This window comes from Fusarium oxysporum, chromosome 1, assembly GCF_000149955.1.
Source record: "Fusarium oxysporum f. sp. lycopersici 4287 chromosome 1, whole genome shotgun sequence".
In the NCBI taxonomy this organism is placed as follows: Eukaryota; Fungi; Ascomycota; class Sordariomycetes; order Hypocreales; family Nectriaceae; genus Fusarium; species Fusarium oxysporum.
Genome location: NC_030986.1, coordinates 4,254,767 through 4,276,331, shown reverse-complemented (window position 1 = coordinate 4,276,331; position 21,565 = coordinate 4,254,767). Strand labels below are relative to the sequence as shown.

Below are 21,565 nucleotides of genomic sequence, written 5' to 3'. Positions count from 1 at the left end.
CTCGACGCGGTAGTGCTTGCGCATGCAGTGATGGAATCCAGAGCGCAATGGCCGATTCAGAAGATTTGTCGCTCGCGGGAGACGTGGGCTTGGACAATGGCGACACGATAAATGATGCGCCTACGTTAGCTGGTACCGATGTGGATGCTGATGCTGATGCCGGTAATGATGGTTTACTGGAGGACGGTGACGGGCCCGACCGTCATCTTACACCGGTTCCAATAGGAAACGGATCCGTTACGAATAGATATCGCGAGATCATGCAGCAGCAACATCAAGATAGCTCGGATGTGAGCTCTTTGGGTGGAAGCTCTTTGCATGGTCTACCAAAGCGTGCTGGTAGCCCGATAGATTCGGTCTTGTCGGGACCTGACGATACACCATCTATTCAAGTAGGAGCACCAATTCCAGGATCTCGAGCCATATTCTAACCTACCGCAGGGATCATTTGTCTCCTCTCCTGGAAGCAGCGTTCTCCCATCTGTAGCCTCTCGTCCTGGCCTGAGCAGTCCCTCACCATCTTTCCGACCTTTCGATCGTCGATTTCAGTCGCGAATCTCCTCCTCGGCAATCAATACACCTCGCTCGTCGTCTCCGGCATTTCCTTTTCTTTCCAGCCATAGCCGTAATGTCTCTTTAAGCTCGCAATTCCTCCTCGACCAAGCCGATCTAGAAACACCCACGCCGCCATGGGAGGTGGTTCGTTGGACAAAGTTACGGAAGCTTAATGGTCATGCATTCTCTGAGGCAGGGAAACGAAGCTTTGGTTCCCCAACTTGCCTTGCTGTATCAGCAACGATAGTGCTTGGAACGTCGAAGGGTATAATATTAGTGTTCGATTATAACCAAAATCTCAAAATGATTATTGGCCCAGGGACAAAAGGTAGGTTACAATCTGTTCGCTGCGCTGCATGAAATTGACATGGTTTAGCTGTCGAATCTGGGCCAATCACCGCTATAGCGATATCCGCAGATCATACTACAATTGCAGGAGGACATGCGAGTGGAAACATCTTTACCTGGGATACAGGTCGTGCCTCGAGACCTTTTCTAACAATACCACATTTGGAGCCATCGCAGCTCCAAAATCGCACGGCAGATGGACATGTCCCTGACGTTGCTATCACTCACCTTGGGTTCCTGGGAACCCGCCATACAGCCCTTGTTTCAGCTGATAACAAGGGCATGGCTTTCTCGCATCTAGCGACTAGAGGAACCGGTGCACTCGGACGAACCGTGAAAACCCATCGGATTCTTGGTCGATATCCGGATGCGCCAATGCCTCCAGGGAAGACGGTCAAGCCTAGCACCGTTCTTGCCTTCGCACCTCTACCCCTTGGCAATGTTGAGTGCTCAACAGACACTCTCGGGTTGACAGCTATGCTGACGCCATATCTTCTTGTTATTGTGTCAACTACACCAGTGGCACAGACTCAACACAAGTCGGCGCGACCTAAGGATGTTCCCCCTCACAGCGCGATGACAGGCTGTTTGGCATGGTTCCCAGCAGTGAAGCTGAAGGTTCCTGACCCTCAAACCGGCAGCGATATTTCGAAGGTGAAGCTTGCGTACTGCTGGTCCAATATCTTGACAGTGCTGGATGTAGACGAGTATCCCCGTGAAGACAAGGACCAGCCTGCATCGTACAGATTCAAGGCACGAAGCAGGTGGAAGTGCGAAGAAGCGATTGTTGCTGTGCAATGGCTCAGCCGTTCAGTACTAGCGGTGCTTACGATATCTCAAAGAATGATCGTACTTGAAGACAGGAGCATGCGCATGACAGAGGGCTTCGATCTTGTGCAAAAGTACATATACCATGCAGACCTGTTCTCAGAGCAGCTGCACACTCTCGTGGAGCAGCTTGATGAGAACGATTCCTCGATGCATGGCGTTGTAGCTGATGCTTTCTACATGAGCTTCAAAGCGTACAAGGGGAGGATATTTATCCTTGGCTTCAATGAAGTTTCAATTGGCGCATTGTCAAACTGGGCCGACAGACTTATTGCTATGATGGAAAATGGCGACTACCTGGGCGCTATCCAGCTCGCCACTTCTTACTATACTGGCGATGCAGACAAGCTCACCGTTGGATTGCCGGAAGATCCTTCATTGCGTCACACTATGGTTCGTGACAAGATTATGGAGATCATCAGTGCCTCTTTGAAGTATGCTTTTGGTCAGCGTCAGAAGGATCCCGAGAGCTACGACGATGAGCACATGAAGCAATTAGCAGAGACCTGTTTCACAGCTTGTCAAGCCGTCGACAACCAGGACTTCCTTTTTGAGGACATGTATGACTGGTACGAAGATGCTGATACTGGAGGTATCTTTCTTGAGTGTCTCGAACCATATATCCTCGAGAAGACCATCACGATGGTGCCTCCAACTGTTGTGAAAGATTTGGTCCAGCACTACGTCAGTCGAGGATGGGAGAGCAGGCTTGAGGAAATGATCTGCCACATGGAGACAGCGACACTGGACCTTGACCAGATAACATTGCTGTGTAAGCAACACAGCTTGTACGATGCTCTGATCTACGTCTGGAATCAGGCACTTGGTGACTATATCACTCCTATGATTGATCTTCTGTCTCTGTTGATACCCCTCATGGTTGATGGGGACTTCACGGCAAACAATCCAGCAGATGACTTCTTCAGCATCAACGCCTTCAAGATTTTCCCATATTTGTCTTATACACTGACTGGCAGGGTGTATCCAAACGATGAAGCGATGAGTGAAGAGATGGCAACCAAAGCTAAATCTGAGATTTACTGGTTTTTCTTTTCCGGAAGAACTATTACCTGGCCCAAAGGCAGTGGGAACGAGTTCCGTACCATCCCCAACTCTGAGTCGCAGCCATCGTTTCCCTACCTTCGCATGATTCTCAAACTGGATGCCCCTAGCTTTCTGAGCGCGTTGAACGAGGCATTCGAGGACCCTTTCCTGAATGACTCCACCGATCAGCACATGAACGGTTCTAAGGGAGACATGCCGGAAGAACAGATCTTTGGACAAACCATAAACCGGCAATATGTTCTCTCTATCTTACTGGACGTCATGAACCCAAACGACTTTGCCCCTGAGGATACCATCTACCTCGACATGTTTATTGCGCGGAACCTTCCAAAGTTCCCACAATACCTTCTCTTTTCAGGCACAACACTCTCGCGCGTCTTGACTGGTCTGTGCAATTATCCAGGCCTCGACTTGGCTGAGGATGCACAGCTCAGCGCTGAATATTTACTCTCTGTCTATCACCCGTCAGACATGCCTGAGTTGATGCCGTTGTTCAAGAAGGCAGGGTTCTATCGTATCCTGAAGCGCATATACAAGACGGATAAGCAATATGGAAATCTTGCCCAGACGTATTTTGAGGACCCGGAAGACCAAGAGCTGGTTTTCGACTGCCTTCGCGAATGCCTGCGACCTCAGACAGGGCTGACTGGACGTCAGATTCAGGAAGTGCTCACTGTCGTTAAGGAACATGCACGAAGACTACTTGAGCTTGATGCCGCATTAACTGCGAAGACTCTAGCAGAGCAAGGCTTGGAGTTACATCAGCACATGATTGGCTCTGCCGAGGATGCACCAGACCTACAGCACACATATCTCAAGACATTGCTGGAGCCAGAGGAGCCAACAGCAGATGATAAGTTGGTGGCCGCTCGTGACTTGGTCGAACGTTATGTGCAGCTCATGTGCAAATTTGAGCCGTCTCATGTATCTGATTACGTTGGTCTTGTGCAGTCAACTGATTTGAGGCTTGAAAAGCTGCTGCCAACGATGGAGGAGACTGGTGTGATTGATGCGGCCGTTGTGTTGATGGCTCGGGAAGGCCAAGTCAAGGACGCTATGGAACGACTTGTCAAGCATCTCAAGACCTTGGAGTCCGCAATGCATGGACTATTGACAGGTGCTGAGGAACAGCATTCAGGACCAAGCCTTGGGTACGCCGCTGAGGGTCTTCTCGAAGCTCTTCAGAAATATGTTCATGTTGGCATATGGTTATGTCAAGGCCAGACCAAATCTTCGACTAAGAAGTCAAAATTGGTCCAGAAGGCTCCAAAAACGGCAACTGAGGCACTGTCACCGGACGAGGCTTTATGGCTGAGTCTGATCGATGCATGTGTGCAAACCACCAAGAAACTGTCACCTGCTCTCAGCGCTGCTGCTGAGCAGAATATCAGTGACGACGAGTTTGATGAGGAGAAGCTAGTGGCTCTTCTTCGCTCGCTGGTTCAGCACACATTCACGGCACTGCTTACAACGACATCCAGCCAGACGACATCTCAGTCGGGGTCGAAGCTGCTATCAAATGCCGGTTCCAGCCTGTCTTTTCTGCGCATTCTCAGGGCGTTCTTGACACAAGCGGCTGCGTCATCACCAAACCTGGCAGATCTTCGAGGTGTACTAGCGTCCATCTTCTCGGCGTATGCGTATGAGGAGTCAATCCTCAAGCTATCGAATCGTCTGTTGGAGCGCAGTCTATTTGTCAATGTCAATCAATCAGTCGAGCTTCGTCAAAGGGGATGGCGACCAAGAGGATCAACGTGTGAAGCATGCAGCCGAAGAGTGTGGGGACCTGGAGTCGCTGGAACAGCAGTTTTCGAGGCGTGGGAGGATAAACAGGCTGTTGAAGAAAAGAGAAGGAAAGAAAGGCAAGCCAACGCAGCGGAGCGTGCCAAGGGAGATGATGGCGAAACGGATCTCAAGGCTAAGGGTAAGGGAGTCGACACGAGACCGTCGAGCATGCTCATCGAGACCAACGCCAACAGCGGCGTGGGCAGTAATAAGGACAAGCCTATGGGGCCTTTGGTAGTATTGGCTTGCCGGCACATTTATCACCAGAGCTGTCTAGATGAGTTGCAGGAAAGGCAGCAGAATGGAGTGGTGGGTGTTGTTGAGAGAGAGTATAGATGCCCTATTGATGGGTGAGACTAAAGTTTTCTTCAAGAGAGGGCTCTTTTGTACAAAGTGTATGACCTAGTTAGATATTAAAGATGTGGATTAATGATGATGACTCTTGGATATAGCTTAATCAGAGTGAGGGTAGCGGAAAGGAGAGTGGTCGAGTGGTCGAGTGGTCGAGTGGTCGAGTGGTCGAGTGGTAGCCATGGGTACATGGATACTGGGTGTTATTCTGATGAGATAGTGGAAGCAATCAGATCTAATAAATAAACAACCCAGATCATAAAAAATTTAGTAGTCTTGTTGTTATTGTTCTTTTCAGTTCAGTCCAGTTCAATTGCTTCATGACTTTTAAGGTGGTGCAGATAAGCTTTCTGGAAGTTTGAACGTGCTAGACGAGGCACTAGAACAGCCCCGTTGTAGCGGGTACCTGGCCTAAACTCAACTGAGTGACGTTGTCACATTGCCCTGGACCTCAACTTTTGACACTTCAAACTACAGTCTTGTTCGTACAGAAACAGACAAATCACAATCAACATGTCACTCAGCTCAGATGACGAGGACGATATCCTCTCAGACGCTCAATCGGCCAGTTCGTCCGGAGAAGACGAAGATTCTCCCCCACGACAATTGTCGCAGAATCTTTTTGCGCCTCCATTTTATGGGCGACCTCCAACGCCTTTGCCCCCTTCGCCCTCACTCACATCTCTTCTACGCCCTTCACGGCCAACAACACCAGACGCATCTGATGACGATGCAATCGCGCCTGTACCTAGAGCCGCGCCAAAGGTGCCGACGTACGAATACTACGGCTTTGTGCTGTATCTCTTCAGCAGTCTGACATTCCTCATTTACCTCCTATGGGGCTATCTCCCTTCGCCATTTCTGCACGCCCTGGGGATATACTACTATCCCAACCGATGGTGGGCGCTCGCCATACCGGCTTTTATCGTCATGACAGTGGTGTACATCTACGTAGCTCTCGCTGCTTTTAACACAGAGATGTTGACGGTGCCACTATCGAGTGTTGAGACTGTCGTTGATGGGGCGGGAAAGTTGGCGGAGATTGATGCGAAGGGAAGATTGAGGGGGAGTCGTAATAGGGAGAGAAAGGTGCATGGAGATGGGAGATTGAGATGGAGGGAGATTTGGAGTGAGGGAACGGATGCGGTGATGGATATTCCGCTGGCAGGTGTTTGTGAGGTTTTGTATGGAGAGGGAAGAGAGGACGGTGAAGATATGTATGTAGATGATGAGACCTGACAGTGTTTGTTTATTCGCAACATGCTTAGAATAACAACCTCCATATTCTGGTTGTAAATGTCTTGAACGTCCAACTACTATTCTCATCATATCCCAGATCAAATAATAGTATAACGGCAAAAATGAAGACCAAAAGTGGTAACGACACACTAAAAAAGACCCCAAAGTTCTTCTCGCCTGGTAAATACCGCTCAGACATGCTAAACAGACTCGTAGAGAATGACAAAGGAATAAAAATGAGCGCTACGATAGTAAACGTCTTGATGGTCTTTGCTTCGCGAATAGACCTTGCAGCTCCATTGATACCCGTCACTCCAGTAAGCGACTCGCTTAGAAACTCTGCTCTTTGTCTGAGAGACTGCAATCTCATATAAATGTACTGAAAATCTGACTCGCTTTCTGTCCACTGTGTGTAATCGATTGGAACTACGGGATCGTCAAATCTGATGTGTAACTGTAGCATTATTTGTGAAACATCCTTGATATATCTGCTGAGTCGACTGCATAAAAGTTGGATATTGCTCCATGATGCTTCGAGAGATGTTGTCTGAACAGATGCAAAATTGTCTTTTCGCTGCAAGGGAAATGCCATTGTCGATAGAAGCGCATCGTGGTATTCGATCAAAAGCATATAATGAGACGCTATGATCTTCCTCACGAAAACAGTGATGTCTAGCTGAGCTGCTTGCCTGGCAGATATGTCATTGTAGCATTCGGTGTAGTAGTGAAGCAAGTCGTCATATAGACATTCTCGTGAAGGTCCTGATGTTCTGCTCCGTACAGTCCAGGGACTGGGGATAAAATCTGCATATCCTCCTTGAAACGGAGGTGCAGAAAATTCTATAGTCTTGAGTGACCACGTCTCAGATTTTGGCTGTGGTTTATGCCATATATGAGCTTTTCGAAAGGGTGGATCACAGAGGATTAAAACTACAGAATATCAATTTGACTATTCTTAAGACTATGATAATAGTAACTTACCACTCCAGTCATTTTGATTGGAAAATGTTGTTTTCCAGAATGAACATTTTCTGTGAAGGATAACTGTAGGCTCCCAATCCTTGCCGAGCTTGGTCCTCAAAGCGTCTCTACCCGATTCTGCACATCCTACGCTGAATGACCCGAATTCTTCACTGAGAGCTCGAATGTCGTAGTAGCTTGCAGCAAATGATCGATTCCCATCAATGAGTGAAGGTAAGCATGGTGCTAGATTGGGCTCGTAAGGCCATCGCAGATATGTCGACGTTCTCTCATGAGTGACAAAGAACATAGGGTCTACCTGGAGTTCGTCACCTAAAAGTGCTATAACTTCTGTGTTTAAGCCTTCGACAAGATAGATCGTCCGATGACTTTGACCATCTTGACGCAACTTTCGCAGTTGAGAAAAATGATTCCTCAGTTGTGTAACATGAGGGAATTCCGCAGGCGACAGCATTTTACCTTCACTATTTAACTCGAGAACTGTCGCTCGAACATGCTGTCTATCGCACAGCATAATAGCGCGATTCCGTCCATCGGGTAACTCGAGATTGGGCTGTCGACTACAGCTCTGCTTGATGTAAGTGAGATATGGTCCATCGGCAGATAACCAGCTGCCATTGTCATCTTTTGTCCGGGGCGTGGATCGAGCTTCAGGCGCTTCTATTATGGGGCATTTTATAGACATGTTGTATACACTGTGTCTGTAATAAATGAGCATTTCTCCAGGCTTGGATCATGAGTCGGTATATATAGCTGCGGCTGAATGGATGTGCAGTATGACTAAGGACTGTAGGCTGAAGGTGAAGGGAGCTCTGACTGGCCACTACCAAATGATGACCAAGTCTTTAAGTGACTAGGACTCGCTTGTATCGGCTTATGGTGATTAAGAATCGGAGCATATGTAATGGATGTCTCCCAAGGTGTCCTGGTGCTCCTCAATTGATGCCGACTGTCTACCCTAGAGATACTACATGAAAATGGCATGTCAAAAGTCTTGGGATCTTGACTAATGTAAGTGAGTCCATCTTATAACTAGAAACTAAGAATCAGTGTGACTGATTGATATGGTCTTGAGGGAGTTCAGTACTAACCATTTGGTTTGGTTGAGAAAAGGAGTGTGCTCATTCCCATACACTGGCTAATGTAGGGAATCCTTCTTGAATATTTCCCAGTCTCAGCAAAAGAAGGGTTTTGTGCAATTAAAATTATGCACATAGTTGTCCTTTTATAACTATTATCCATCTTATGCACATCACTCACTAACACGTAAGAATGGGTGGCAGCACGACCATCCGTGCTATTCTTACTGTGACATGTTATTCCCGGGTGGCTGAGGATACAGATGCTTCTGAACAAGGATTCAGTTGATGTACCATTCAACTCAAGGTACCGTCTGGTAGTGGTTCGCGCCCCAGAGCTGCAGCCTCTGATCCAAGGACCTGGGAAGCACCTTTTGTTTCAAGACCAGGACGAAAGAGATGAATTATTTGGCACGGGCCAGATAAGACCTGCATTTGCATGGCAGGAAATACAAGTCCGAATAGCATCTTGTTGCTATGGAGGGTTGCTGGGAGACCTATGACTGAAGAGCTTGGACGGAGCGTAACAATGCTAGGTATCTTATCTTCAGGAACAAGGAACCAGACGATGCACGGCAGAGTCTCGACTTCAGAGTTCGGTGATTTCCCTTTTGAGATCCCGTTACCTTGCAGTCGGTACTCAATGCTCACAATAGCAATGCAAACTGCCAGACTCTACCTCACGTTTAAACTACTATTGCGGAGTTCGCTAGGGAATAGCCGAGTCTCCTTAGCTCTAGACACTTTTGGCAGCTGTCTAAAATTAGATAGATAGCCTTATGAGCTGGAGATTCTGGAGATCCACGCTGCCTCGTTGTAACAGATGACGACAACGGAGACAGGATGATGTTATGCTTCAGAATGATCTGACTTGAAGAGTTTTCATAAGTTAAGATGATCTTGTGGCCGTTACCACCGTAGGGATAGGACAAAGTGTGAGTGGAAAGTCGCGATCTGTGACTGTCAAGATAGGATAAAGCGTGCCGAACCATCTTGCAGTGTTGATCTCGACTCTTGCCAATGCCCAAAACAGGTCACCCCTTTGACCTCGCTCTGACACGTCAACGGAGGAAAAGCAAAACGAACCTGTCAAGCAGATTTCATGAGACAAAAGACGGTGAACTCATCATGGTGCCCGCAAAACTGACAGCTTGGCCAGCTGTCAAGGCGGCAAGGCGGCAAGATTGGTACCATTCCCACCTCGTCTGGGACGAGCTGAAACATTTCCCAGAGATAGAAAATTACTGACTGTCCTGAGTAATTTAGCAGACCGAAAGTCTTAACAACAGCCCCCCTGTCAGGCCTCTATAGAGGCCATAGGTGTGGTAAAGGAAGAGAAAAGAGCAAAGATGCTTTGCAAGAGCGCCCTCAGCTTGTTATGGTGGAGTGGAGTTTCTACATTTTTATTAGAATACCCCTGCTGCTGCGGTTCGAGTATATGCATGTTGGCCGTTGGTTCTGTGAACAAGGCGACAGTCTGGTTGGACAGAACAAGTTACAAGATGTACCCCTCGATTTTTCTGCTCACTGTGCAAGAGATAAAATGGATTATAGTTAAATGGCTAAAACAGTTTGAGCATTGTGAGTAATTTGAGGTGGTTGTTGATAAGCTGATCTTTCAATACAATGGCATTGAGAATGGGTTGATCCAGCGACTTACACTCTGAGAAATTGAGCCACACAACTGGTACAAGCCATATACTTGTGAGCCAGGGAAAAATGTTTAAGATCTGGTTGAAACTGAACGCAAATTTATCGCGAATCTGCCTCGTTACGTCCCCCAGATGGTACGCGGATCCCCCCTATCCTTCCGCGGTGTACGGATGCTTGCGCCAGAGTTCAAGCGCAAGCTCATTACAGACTCAACTGGCTTCCACTCGGGCCAAAAGCTTAGCACTTACCTTGGAAGAATTGGTAGGATCTTTACTGAGTGCTCAAGCTATTCAAGGAGTGTGATCCTATCCCTAATACGGCAATCTCTCAACCGGTCCATCAGGCAAGATTCGTCCCCAACCTGAAAAGCGACCTACCTACACATAAAAGGGATGCACAGGTTTGCCTCAAAGATATATATTTCTGTTGCCAACACCATGGAACCAGTCGAAGCTCAGGGAAGCCCCCCTAAAGTCCTTGACAGGCTCTTCAAAACTACAAAAACCTCCACTATCCCCCATCTCACAGAACTACGCAAGGCCCTTGGCTACGGCAACCCAGGCCAAGACCAGGACATCGCCTTTAAGAGGGCTGTTCGAACCCAGATCGAATCTTTTATATCTCCTAGCACCAAACTACCTGCATATAAACTCACCAAGTGGAGGTTGCCTCTTCACCAAAGAGGACTCCAAGAGGTCACCAAAGACTTTCTCGATACCAAGGGAAAGGGGCCTGAGTTCTGGCCTGCGAGGCACAACTCTGTTAACACAAGGTGTCTTGAGTATTCTAAAGACTCTTCTCGGTGAGTGCTCAGACCCAGATGGACTAAACATACAGTATTCCCCTGACATGAGCTATCACTGACTCAAACAGGATACGTCGTCTCATGATCAAAGTCTTTTGGCGTGCAGCCCGAGAGCACAAGCGATACAAACCCTCAAACTCTACCTCTGCCAAGCTACTATCACAGCCTAGCGACAGAGACACCTCACCATTAAAGCCCCTGGACACGCCGAGTGACGACAAACACCAAGTTCTCAATAACTCGCATATTCTCAAAGGCCAGAGTATCGACAACCCCATAGATGTTGAGAGCATGCAGTCCAGAACCAACACATCAGGGCCGTCCACGTAAGAACATCTCCAACGCATCAGAAGTACGACTTTCTGACATGGTCTCCAGAGACGATCACTTTGCAGCCTTTGGAATGTCTCTTAATCTTACTGTCCATACACAACGACAGGATACACCAGAGGAGAGCTCGAGCTCTGAGCCCTTTTCGTCTTCTCTTTTAGTCCCTGACACAGCGGAAACTATGATGCCTATTCCCGAAGAAGCAGATAATGCGTGCAGGACAGACCCGTACGAAGTGCCTAAAAGCCCGCCAAGGGCCACTGAAACTGTTAGTACCTTCTATCAAGTTCATCCTATCGAGACTAAATCTTTTCATAGGCACAGATTAACGGCAAGCGCCCGGTCGAGTCAGACTCCAATGATAGCAACCGCCAGGCCAAAGTCCCCAGACAAGACCCGAGTACGTCTGCGAAACCGACACGTCAGCCTCCAAAAGGCACTCGAGGTGGCAGAAAGACACAGAGCCACCGTCCTAGAGTCCGAGTCTCTCAACGGCAGACCAAGTCAATCTATCGACCGGAGGCTGCTACAGAAGAACAGATTCAAGCTGCCGAGAACCCAACCCCAACCCCATCACCTCCCCCAGCTGTAGTTGGACCTCAGCGCAGAAGTAATGCGAGCCAAGGCAAACAGCCCTCAGCCACCACTAATGATTCCACCTCAAAAACTTCAGCTGGGGAAACACAAAGCCAGTCTCCAACCGAAGCTATCAGAGCAGCGCTAACTCGCCAGGCTGAAAGGCAGACCACAGAGGCAGCCATAGCAGCGGGTGTAGACCAACAACTAGATGCCCACGGCACGTCTACTACTGGCCTCTCCGCTAAAGCTCAAGGAAAGCTACCTGATGTGCCGGTCAGGCAGACTCCAACGGTTCAAGCTGGGCCAAGTCGGGAGCGGGAGGCGGAGTCTACAGCGAGACCAGAGGCTAGTGCTGCGAGACAGCAAGGCAGCAGCCCCGGGAATCTGGAGCCTGAAGACATACAGCGACAAGTGCTGAATGGACGTGAAATAGTCATCAGATCCGACATCGCTAATGGCGTTGACTTCAGGTCTTGGAAACCCTCATCTTTCTTATTCCACATGTCTCTTGCGGCTGTGGCTAGGGAGTTGGGGTTGAGGCACGGCCGAACCCTTCACATGTCTCTCAGAGGCCGAACGTCCAACTTGAATGAAGAATTCGAGAATGGCGACGAAGATGGATTTGAATCCTTCAAAGATGAGTGCCTGGGAGCTATTATGCAGCGACATTCTGGTGCTGCATCTACTCCAGTATTGCAGCGACGACAGTTTTGGATTTACTTTTCGGATAAGCCCATTTCTATTTGAAGTGGACTGTACAGTTTAGTTAGTATGGATGGGTGCAAATTCGTTTTCTTCTTTCTTTGTGTTTCTATGGTATTGTATTTTATTCTTGGGAAATTGGCAGATTGACGACTTTTAATGGTTAGACGGGCATGAACGTGTCAACAGGGTTCTGTTCTGTGGTTTTGTCTTTTGTTTCTTATCAAGTACCAGACTTTTGTAATAACAGAATTGTATAGCACCTTTAGTTTAGAGCAGCCGATAGAAAAACCTTTTGGGCCCAGAGACCTGGGAAGGAATGCGATTATATGTGTATATAAGATAAGCACGCGTTTCTCAGGTTATGGGGAACAGTCACTGGTTGTCAGTATGCGGCGTCAAGGAAGCAGGAAGTGCCGTCCCCGTAAGCATCTCGTTCTAAAGCGTTGCTGGGAGAAAAAGTGTACGAAGAGAGCGAGCAACGGCGTCTCCGAATGTCGAAATAACAAAAGCAAAGATGGTTCCTCCTTTGAAACATGACGTTACAGCTCGGCTATTTCCCCTTCAAGACAAACTCGCCTTACGGATAGCGATAGACTCCGCTAAACACTGATTAAACTACAGCACTCTCTGTGGAGCTAATGGAACTAGGGACGCGCCGTGTTTCCGCTTGTCTAACAAACGCCTTCAACTGTCTATTCATAGCATCCACTCACTGCCTTGTAGGCCAGGAAAACTACCTTACAGATTCACGTTGCGAACCATAATACGGTGAAGATCAAGGTTGCCTCAGCATGAAAATGATCTGATTTGAAGAGTTTTCACGGCACAAAATGAAACAGGCGCAGTGATGGGGCTGAAGCTTGGACACTATCACAAACCTGTGTTGCTGGTATCTGGCTTCGGCTCAGGCCAATCTTGGCCTGTGCTGTGCCATCCGAAGGGAGGAAAAGCAATTAGACCGACCTGACGGGCGTAGGATGCGGTGAGCTCACCATCAATGCTGCAAAAGACAAGCGGTAGGGAAACGAGAGCTTGCCGGCCTGGTCGTTTCAACCCTCCTGACGCATCTCCAGAAAGACGATGAAGTGGGGAGGATGATCCGTATCGGCCATGGCCAGTTTCTGGAGGCTTCTAACTGGCCAGAAATTCCATCCAGGAAGCTTGCCAAGGCAGTATATTCAGCCCTGTATCATGGGCACAACCACCATCATTAGTGGCAAGAGAAGCTAATAGAGAGGAAGGAGAGAAGAGAAGAGAAGAGAAGAGAATGGGACGCGTTTTGGTGAAGTGGAGTTTGTACAGTTCCCTTATAATCCCTGCAATGGCTGTTTTTGTCTATGCGCGTTGGTTGTTGGTTGTGAACCATCTCATGCCCAAGAAGTATCAAAAACGAGCGTTGCACTTTTCTGCTCATGAATATTGGCTCTCAAATCAGTTTAATGCAGTAAGTAAAACTCTAAAGAGAAACTGGATAATTTGACCAGTATGTAACTAAGTTGATGTTTAGTATGGCAAAGTTGAAGATGGTACTATCGAGTACTTGACACTCTGCAAAAGCGTGCCCTCAATACAAGCTCAGGGGGGTACTTGTATATGAGAAGAAACTGAATGTTCTAAAATATCCCATAGTAAGATGTGAGGATGGTCAACTCCAAGGCTATCTGACTCTGTTCCCGGAAGCATCTCATCTTTCCGCGTCCCCTTCCCCGTGCAGACAATACAGCCTTGAACCTGGTATGAACGCCCCTTGTAAATCTCACTGGTATTCATTGGTACTCCATCGAGCCTTGACTACGTCAATCTTAACTGAGTCCATCCACCACTTGCCCGACCAGCTTTCACTCGTAATCGACCATAAGCATGACATACATACACCTCCTATCCTCTTCAGATAAATAAGTATGCACCTCACAACACCATACATCGATATGGCCTCTCTAGCCCGTGGTAAGTCTCGCAAGTTTGGCGAGAGGATCTTCAAAACTTCAAAGGCCACCTCCATTGCCAGTCTTACAGACCTGCGTAAGGAGCTTGGGTACGGCCATCCTGGTCAAGATCAAGACATTGCCTTCAAGCGAGCCATTCGACACCAGATCGAGCAATTCAAATCCACTGAAGGTATCCCCGGTTACAGGCTCACTAAGTGGACAGATCCTTCTCATAAGAGAGGACTTCTCGAAATCACTAGGGACTTTCTTGATACTCAAGGAAAGGGGGTTGAGTACTGGCCTGACAGGTGCCACCTTGACACATCACGCCCATTGCGATATCACAAAGACTCTGCTAAGTATGCCTTCGAAATACATACACCTTTGGTCTTGAGCATAGCTGACAATGGCCATAATAGGATACACCGTCTCATGATCAAGGTCTTTTGGCGCACAGCTAAGGAATACAAGCGACACAAAACGTCAAGTGTGGCCACTGCTCAGCTACTCTCGCAACCCACCAACACAATCGATAGACCCATCAAGGCTCAGGATAACTCTGACGGCACTGATCACCGAGTACTACACAATACACCAGATATCAGGGGCCAGAGTGCGGATAACCCTATATATTTAGATGAGATGCCACCATTTGTTCAAGGAGTGTCCGAGTAGGTAATTCGCCACCACCCTCTGAAATTCCTTGCCTGACATGATGTTGAGAACTCACGCCCCCTTTGCTGGCCAACCTATGGCTCCGTTTTACGACGAGAGGTTCGAAAGTAACGGGCCTGAAAACTCGGAACATATCCGTGCCATGATTGGCATTCCTTTCGACCCCAACATTCAGAACTTTGCTCCTCCGACTCAGGAGACTATGGCCACCGGCCTTGACGAAACTCTCGACCTCCTGCAACCGGATGAACAGAGGGTTAGTACATCTACTGATCCACATCCTTCTCAGAAACTAATGTGCATGGCAGGCCCAGAACAATGGCAAGCGACCAGCTGAGCTCAACGATGACACTACTCCACAACCTTCGTCCTCCCAGCCACAACATCTGCCCACTAAACGCGCCAGGAAACGCATTGCCCGACTAGATAGTGCCCCCGAAGAAGAGGTTGCAGTGTATGATGAGACTTCGTCTTCATCTATGCAGTCATCGCAACACAGCAACTGGTCGGCACCAAATCAGCCAACAAGAGGCTCCCCGTTCAAAGGCCCCTTACCCCGTCATGGTAGTCGTAGTGTAGGGAGAAAGACTTTCGAGCCCGAGAGAACACCAAGAGTAGAAGCTGCTCGACGCGCTGAGCGAGACGCTCAAGCTACTGTATCGGCCATAGAGGAATGTCACGCTACAACTACTGATACAGGCTCCGCCGACGGGGTTCAGGAGCACACAGTTGATGAATCTCAAATTCAACCCACGCTGCCTCATCCTGAGCCCGTCGGAGATATGGCGCTCATCCAGGAGCCAACACCGGCACAAGAGGCAACTCCAGTTCAGGAGAGCGGTGCTCCTGGGGTAGATTTTAGTCAAGCTGCTTCTCAGAATGTCTCAGACTCAAGGAGGAACCCTCGCCTCAAATTACAATCGAAAGCTCTTATGGCGTCTCGTATTGAACTACGATCCAGCATCTCCAACTGCATGTCTTTAGAGATATGGAGGCCTTCTTCGTCTATATTCGACATGTCTCTTGAAGAATTGACAGCCGCTCTAGTTCCGAATCGCGAGTTGGGGAGTCTTCACTTGTTATTTAAGTCGCTGATACCTGGACGCCAGCGCGGTTTACCAGCTCCGGCTCTGCGCAATGGAGATAGTGACTTTCGTTTCTTCAAGCTGGAGTGTTTGGACATTATTATTGAAGAGTTTGAGCGTTCTCGGTCGCTTCCGAAGGCCGAGAGGCCGGAATTGGCCTATTCGATCCACATCTCCAGAGCGCTTGACTTCTACTGAGAATGGAGCTTCTCAATTCTACTATTTCCTCTTCGCTTATTTTCCTTTGTTGCGCTGTCGTTATCTATACTCCAGTTATGTATATATATATATATGCGGATATTAAGGTTGGGATGAATTAATGATGGGATTAATGGTTTGGACTCGCGTAGGGTGTTAACGATTGGGCCAATATCTAGTTTTATTTCGTATCAAGCACAGGGATTTGGAACAGACGAAATCTTCTTCAGTAGGAAGAACAAGGGAAAAGAAAAGACACAGTATAGATCTTAAACATACGATCAATAGATGTAGTTATGTTTTTGCCATTGTCTTTGCTTTCGATATGGATGTTATCCGCTCGAATGTCGGTAAGTGATTGATACTGTGGAAATGTTGGCGAACAGTGCAACGAGTGGTTACGCAATGCAGGCTGCCGTAGTCTCACAGGGGTAAATGGCCTTCTGAGAAACAGGGAAATAACTTCGGATTTGCTTTTTGTTGTTGGAGAGAAGAGAAAACTACTAGTTAGACGATGGGAAAATTGTGGTTGCAGAACAAGATAAGGACAGACAGTGGTAGCAGGGCAAGGCTAGTGTGTGGTCCGTCTATGAACTGGCTGTAACATCTTTAAACAATAACATAATATTACACAATACAATGTCTACACACGGTATGTAACAATGGATTGTTTTATTTCAGTTAGATCAAAAGTCTAATTAAATGCGTTATCGAAGAGCCGACACTGATTGATTTCCTAAGAAATCGGAAACACTTACATCCGTCGCCTGATCCGCGAAAACCATCAGGTGTAAGGAGCGAGACATCAGCCAACAACCAACATCACAACGTGCATGGCTAGTATCATATTTTGTTGCAGCTGTTATAAAAATGCAAGACTTGGCCCTAGCATTACATTACTTACCAGTAATGGCTCGCTGAGCTAACTTTAGGTGGCCGTAATGTGTGGAAAGTTACCATGCCTTCACTGCAATATTCCCTGAAGATCCATGCTCATTTCTCTGAGGCTCTCACAGGGGTATCGAAGTCTGGGGTTTGCATCCAATCTAACTAAATACCTCCCCGTTCTGCCGTCCCATCCTTTCAATAATCCTGCTCTGCAAATACCTGAATTGTCCTCTACGTCCTGATCATGACCTCAAAGAAGAAAGGTACCGCGCGTCGGACGGGGCCTTTTCTATTTTCCTCACGCACGAGGACTACCAAGGACGTGTCTCCGATCATGAAACTACTCAGCGAACTTGGATTTGGCGATTCTGCAGACAAGGCGCTACTTAATGAGTTCAACACTGCTCGTAAATTTCACATGAACCGCTTCATAGAAGAAAAGATAATCGACGACAAAGATATGTTGGAGTGGTCCTCCGAGCCATGCAAGCAAAAGATTCGCAGGATGGTCAAGGACTTCCTTGTCAGACAGAACCATGGCCCTCGTTTCTGGCCCGATGAGCCTTCTGCTGCAAACACCAAGAAGTACCGTTATTCACAGGATTCCCAACAGTCGGTCTAAGCTCCTTTTATTCTTTCTGACGCGTCTCGGATGAGTGACTGACAGTGGGTTTGTACCTATTCTGTATAGGATCATCAAAACATTGATGATGCTGTTCTTTCGACAGCTATACAACAGAAGATCACACAATATAAAGGTTCGCAAAGAAAAGAGGCGTACCAATCTCTTCGAGCGAGGGGATGCGCCTGACGAGCCTATTGCCCTTGATCTATCCAGCGATGAGTCTGATTACGAATACCAAGTATTTGATACCCCAGCATCACCGATATCTGGTGAATCTAGCCTCAAGAGGTGATCTATTGATGTCAACAAATGTGGTAGATGTATGTGCTAATACGGTGAGTTTAGAGAGCCTTCTCATTCTCCAGAGTTACCTTCACTTGAAGAGATTAGACATACAGTACAGAGTCAGACTATGCCCTCAGATGCTGTCACGCCGCTACCGAGTGTGGTTCAGGATGAGCATGTGAACCCTGAGCCAGCTCAGGAATCTAGCCAACCTTCAGCAACAAGCGTAAGAATTCTCTTGAGTAATTCTGGTACCACTCTACTGACACTGAAAAGCCTGTGCTGCCAACCAAAAGGCCTCTATCACAATCCGAGGCGTCACCGTTGCGCACAAAAAGCCCGCGTCTCAGCGGTTTCCGTGGACCCACAGCCGATCCGTTCTCTCGAGATGCTAATGTTCGGCTTGAATCAGTCGCCCGAGCAGTTTCTCCCAGACAAGACCGTCGGAGGTCAAGTCGAAAATCTGTTCCTGTGCCTGTTGCTTCCATGGGTGAAGGGTCAGGAACGAATGACACCCAGGAGCTATCACCAGAGGCAGAGAGGAATACCACGGATGAGATCGTCTGTGGGTTCAAAACTGCGATACGAGTAGTTCCGTCTATTGGAGAGGATAGCAGTACTCATATTCCTGGAAATGTAACAGAAAGAGCAGCTACAGACCAGCCTGTAAAGCTTGGATCTACTCCACTCTCTCAGAACGAGACTACTGCCACGTCTGGGCGAGACATTGAAGAGCTCAGCAGTATCTCCTATGACACAGCTGCGGCCAGGCGCTTACTGAGCTGCCATCTCCGCGGGCACAATACAGATACTCCTACCCCTCTTCAATTCTCTTTTTCCTTTCACGATGGTAGTCACGGCGACCCGTTCAACATTTCAGCAGTCGAATTCTTCACAATGACCCTCAAACAGTTTATGGATGTTCTACCCATGAACGATAAGGAAATGATAACAGGGCTATGCATACGCCAATACGGGCCCAAGTTCTGTCTCCGGCAAGTGTATCTGTACAACGAGGATGTTTTTGGGAACATTCGTCAGCAGTTTCTCCGTTGTATTGAGAGCGATACACGGGATGTGAAAAACCACGGAAAGAGGCTGGACTACGAGATTAGTATTGAGCCACTTAGGGAGTGATATGAGAAATCTTTCCCGTAAGAGATGGATCGATGAATGAAGGGAACAGATTTACAAGTCACAAATCTCCGGCGTCGACTTCGAAACTCATCAATGACGACACGAGTCCATGAGATATTAGCGACATGCTCCATGACGCCGCTGACGCCGCGCTGAAGATACAAGAACTTGAAACGTTGGAAATGTGGAACAACAGACGAGGTGTGGTGATGCTCTCGGCTACCAGAGAGCTGGAGATGATGAGTCGGTCATCATGGCGTCTTGGGGGGGATTCGAGTTCGTTATTGGGATTCCGTCATCCGCGGTACGGCCTGGATAAGATCATGATACAGTCCTCTTGGGTCGGTCAAGATGCGATTGGATCCTACGGTGATGTGATCTACCAGCTGGGAATTTCGACCGAAGCCACTATAGCTGTCCACAGCAAATGTTCCACCAGAATAGATGTGCTTCAGCACATTCACCGTCAGCAAGAGCACGGGAATTATGGCATTCGGTGCTGGAACAGCCACAGGCCTCAACACAGCCATGAGTTCAAATAATATTACTGTTACTATGCTAAAGAATTGATATATTGATATAATCATTTCTGCCGTGCCCAGCTGTCTCAGTCTATCTTTTTGGGGCACCACATAAGACCTCAATCATAAGGAACAAAAAGACTTGGATAAGCTTTTAATAAGTCTAGGGGGTCTTTTGGCTACGTGCATGCATTCGTTATTACATGGCGCCCTGATTCAAGGTCTGAGATACCTACTCTTGCCCCCCCCAAGGGGCTGCTCGATAATAGCAATGACTCTGTCGTGATATGAACAGCTTGTGTGGCCTTCTTTCCTTGACAAACTTCGAAGCTCTCCTCAAGGTGATAGTAGCACCTTCCAGAGGACCAACTTGCCTTATTATTTTGAGATGTCTTTTAGAGTAGGTACACACTCCTGGCCCATACCGAAGCTTCGCCATTAATCGTTTCTGAGTCCCTACCCAGTCTTCGTCCTTACATCACAAGACGATATTTTCAACACAATCAGTCACTAGTAACAGCAAGGCTACTTTCTTTAATCATCATAAAGTACTCTTCAGAAGATACAGAGATCAAGCGCATATTCTCGAGACAACATCGCTAGGACAGTTTCAATCCAAGTACCACCGAAAAACCATGGTAAGTTCTTCTGATCCAAACCAAACCTTCATCAAGAGAAGTAAATCCTATGCATGTCTTGCTCCAATCTTGAATGGCCCCTCCAAGAGCACCCCTCTCCAAGAGGCAGATGTCGTGGGAGAATCTGACAGACAGCAGCTGTGGCATTGACCCGACTGTATGCCCAGAGCATCGAGCAATTACCATCCTGTTTCATTGAGTGCTAACGTATCTTCTAACAGTCAGAAAATAGTCCAAAGGACCGCAACGGATCTGGCAGCCACGATCAGTCATCGTCATTGTCTCGCGGTAGCACGGAAGAGGTACCCGACATGGCTTTGGATAAAACTATCAATAAGGACGATCCAGCGGCAGATCACACCAGTTCTTCATCCAGATCCTCGGAAACCTCGGAAAGTAAACCTTCATTTACCGTTGTTGCCACGAGTCACAAGGTAACTTCAAAGAGTGACTATGCGCAAGGTCAAGATCATCCTATCTCCTCTTCGGTCGAAGCTTCGAACAGCAACGCAGAACCACCAAAGATTCCAGGGCAATCAATCTCGACTTCCCAAGTTGATCAGTCGAAATCGAATAATTCTCTGATCACAGAGGATTTGGGAATTCAAGATCGCCAGTCAGGCCTTGGGAGAAGGCCTGATACACCTATACCAGAGTCCTTACGAGATGAGGGATACCCTTCTGCTCAGGACGAGGACGAGGAGCCGGTAGATGAAGAACCATATTCTTCTTACGTACACGAAGAGAATTACGGTAAAGAAGAAGATTACGACCAAGAACAAGATCACGGCCATGATCCAACTGCCAGTGCCCACTCATCCCCCGACTCTATTGTCACAATGATTGCAAACGACCGCCTATTCGCTATCGACTTCACAGTCTACCACACCGATTAGTACTCGAGTTATCAATGGTGTCCAGCACGAAGCTTCTTTGGCATGTCGCTTGCAGAGATTATAGAAGAGATACATTTCGAAAAAGATAGCGGCGTAACTATCTCCCTCGAGTGTACTGTTGGGGGAGAAGATCTGGTATATCAACGGAAAGCTCGCACTGAAGAGAGGTTTCATGTGTTACAGCAGAGATTCAGACATCTTATTGACGCATTGACAAAGAAAACTCCACCAAATGGGAAGGGAGATCCAACTTTCGAGATAATTATCGAAAGTCTTGGTCCAAGACGTTGGACCGCTTAGATTGATTCGTGATCTTCGGCTTTCAATCCTGGACTCTGGAGAGCTGGAGTTTGGAGGCAGCTACCAGTATCTTAGTTAAAGCGTTG

The 21,565-nt window shown here is 47.7% G+C and overlaps 7 protein-coding genes across 12 annotated transcripts; 6 read left to right on the top strand and 1 right to left on the bottom strand.

Moving 5' to 3' along the window:
• Nucleotides 1-5,208, top strand: FOXG_00845 (uncharacterized protein). Of its 2 annotated transcripts, XM_018377448.1 has the most exons (3): nt 1-392; nt 442-883; nt 932-5,208. In XM_018377448.1, exons 1-3 carry the CDS (start codon nt 48-50, stop codon nt 4,933-4,935), a joined length of 4,791 nt encoding a protein of 1,596 aa, XP_018233178.1. In that variant the 5' UTR covers nt 1-47; the 3' UTR covers nt 4,936-5,208. The 2 variants fall into 2 exon arrangements, with proteins under 2 accessions (XP_018233178.1, XP_018233179.1); XM_018377449.1 differs by lacking the exon at nt 1-392 and having other exon boundaries at nt 394-883.
• Nucleotides 5,209-5,387: 179 nt separating this feature from the next.
• On the top strand, nt 5,388-6,317 carry FOXG_00844 (phosphatidylinositol glycan, class P). The gene has a single exon (XM_018377447.1). It carries the CDS (start codon nt 5,446-5,448, stop codon nt 6,169-6,171), a length of 726 nt encoding a protein of 241 aa, XP_018233177.1. The 5' UTR covers nt 5,388-5,445; the 3' UTR covers nt 6,172-6,317.
• FOXG_17961 (uncharacterized protein) lies at nt 5,397-7,883 on the bottom strand. The gene is made up of 2 exons (XM_018397988.1): nt 7,153-7,883; nt 5,397-7,101 (listed from the first exon to the last, which is right to left on the bottom strand). The coding sequence occupies exons 1-2, from the start codon at nt 7,868-7,870 to the stop codon at nt 6,197-6,199; spliced, it is 1,623 nt and encodes a 540-aa protein (XP_018233176.1). The 5' UTR covers nt 7,871-7,883; the 3' UTR covers nt 5,397-6,196.
• A 2,140-nt stretch (nt 7,884-10,023) lies between these two features.
• On the top strand, nt 10,024-12,884 carry FOXG_00843 (uncharacterized protein). Its single transcript, XM_018377446.1, has 4 exons — nt 10,024-10,686; nt 10,758-11,015; nt 11,068-11,287; nt 11,338-12,884. Exons 1-4 carry the CDS (start codon nt 10,277-10,279, stop codon nt 12,343-12,345), a joined length of 1,896 nt encoding a protein of 631 aa, XP_018233175.1. The 5' UTR covers nt 10,024-10,276; the 3' UTR covers nt 12,346-12,884.
• A 1,213-nt stretch (nt 12,885-14,097) lies between these two features.
• FOXG_00842 (uncharacterized protein) lies at nt 14,098-16,497 on the top strand. The gene is made up of 4 exons (XM_018377445.1): nt 14,098-14,590; nt 14,651-14,902; nt 14,955-15,162; nt 15,215-16,497. The coding sequence occupies exons 1-4, from the start codon at nt 14,205-14,207 to the stop codon at nt 16,187-16,189; spliced, it is 1,821 nt and encodes a 606-aa protein (XP_018233174.1). The 5' UTR covers nt 14,098-14,204; the 3' UTR covers nt 16,190-16,497.
• A 520-nt stretch (nt 16,498-17,017) lies between these two features.
• FOXG_17960 (uncharacterized protein) lies at nt 17,018-19,721 on the top strand. 5 transcript variants are annotated; one of them, XM_018397983.1, is made up of 4 exons: nt 17,018-17,689; nt 17,769-17,990; nt 18,048-18,213; nt 18,264-19,721. In XM_018397983.1, the coding sequence occupies exons 1-4, from the start codon at nt 17,322-17,324 to the stop codon at nt 19,122-19,124; spliced, it is 1,617 nt and encodes a 538-aa protein (XP_018233169.1). In that variant the 5' UTR covers nt 17,018-17,321; the 3' UTR covers nt 19,125-19,721. The 5 variants fall into 5 exon arrangements, with proteins under 5 accessions (XP_018233169.1, XP_018233171.1, XP_018233170.1 ...); XM_018397984.1 differs by having other exon boundaries at nt 17,102-17,693; XM_018397987.1 differs by having other exon boundaries at nt 17,150-17,689; nt 17,769-17,835.
• Nucleotides 19,722-20,356: 635 nt separating this feature from the next.
• Nucleotides 20,357-21,179, top strand: FOXG_00839 (uncharacterized protein; the record flags this gene model as incomplete). Its single annotated transcript, XM_018377444.1, has 2 exons — nt 20,357-20,440; nt 20,505-21,179. The coding sequence occupies 2 exons, from the start codon at nt 20,357-20,359 to the stop codon at nt 21,177-21,179; spliced, it is 759 nt and encodes a 252-aa protein (XP_018233168.1).
• Nucleotides 21,180-21,565: the final 386 nt, after the last annotated feature.

Excerpts from the sequence above, each read along its gene's own strand:
- FOXG_00842 (XM_018377445.1), top strand. The coding sequence starts at position 14,205 with ATGCACCTCACAACACCATACATCGATATGGCCTCTCTAGCCCGTGGT. Across the intron at positions 14,903-14,954 it reads TTTGTTCAAGGAGTGTCCGA|AACTCACGCCCCCTTTGCTG; the intron begins GTAGGTAATTCG and ends CATGATGTTGAG. Across the intron at positions 15,163-15,214 it reads TGCAACCGGATGAACAGAGG|GCCCAGAACAATGGCAAGCG; the intron begins GTTAGTACATCT and ends TGTGCATGGCAG.
- FOXG_00844 (XM_018377447.1), top strand. The coding sequence starts at position 5,446 with ATGTCACTCAGCTCAGATGACGAGGACGATATCCTCTCAGACGCTCAA.
- FOXG_17960 (XM_018397983.1), top strand. The coding sequence starts at position 17,322 with ATGACCTCAAAGAAGAAAGGTACCGCGCGTCGGACGGGGCCTTTTCTA. Across the intron at positions 17,690-17,768 it reads TATTCACAGGATTCCCAACA|GATCATCAAAACATTGATGA; the intron begins GTCGGTCTAAGC and ends TATTCTGTATAG. Across the intron at positions 17,991-18,047 it reads GGTGAATCTAGCCTCAAGAG|AGAGCCTTCTCATTCTCCAG; the intron begins GTGATCTATTGA and ends CGGTGAGTTTAG.
- FOXG_00843 (XM_018377446.1), top strand. The coding sequence starts at position 10,277 with ATGCACAGGTTTGCCTCAAAGATATATATTTCTGTTGCCAACACCATG. Across the intron at positions 10,687-10,757 it reads TATTCTAAAGACTCTTCTCG|GATACGTCGTCTCATGATCA; the intron begins GTGAGTGCTCAG and ends TGACTCAAACAG. Across the intron at positions 11,288-11,337 it reads CGCCAAGGGCCACTGAAACT|GCACAGATTAACGGCAAGCG; the intron begins GTTAGTACCTTC and ends ATCTTTTCATAG.
- FOXG_00845 (XM_018377448.1), top strand. The coding sequence starts at position 48 with ATGGCCGATTCAGAAGATTTGTCGCTCGCGGGAGACGTGGGCTTGGAC. Across the intron at positions 393-441 it reads ACGATACACCATCTATTCAA|GGATCATTTGTCTCCTCTCC; the intron begins GTAGGAGCACCA and ends AACCTACCGCAG. Across the intron at positions 884-931 it reads TATTGGCCCAGGGACAAAAG|CTGTCGAATCTGGGCCAATC; the intron begins GTAGGTTACAAT and ends GACATGGTTTAG.
- FOXG_17961 (XM_018397988.1), bottom strand. The coding sequence starts at position 7,870 with ATGCTCATTTATTACAGACACAGTGTATACAACATGTCTATAAAATGC. Across the intron at positions 7,102-7,152 it reads CAATCAAAATGACTGGAGTG|TTTTAATCCTCTGTGATCCA; the intron begins GTAAGTTACTAT and ends GATATTCTGTAG.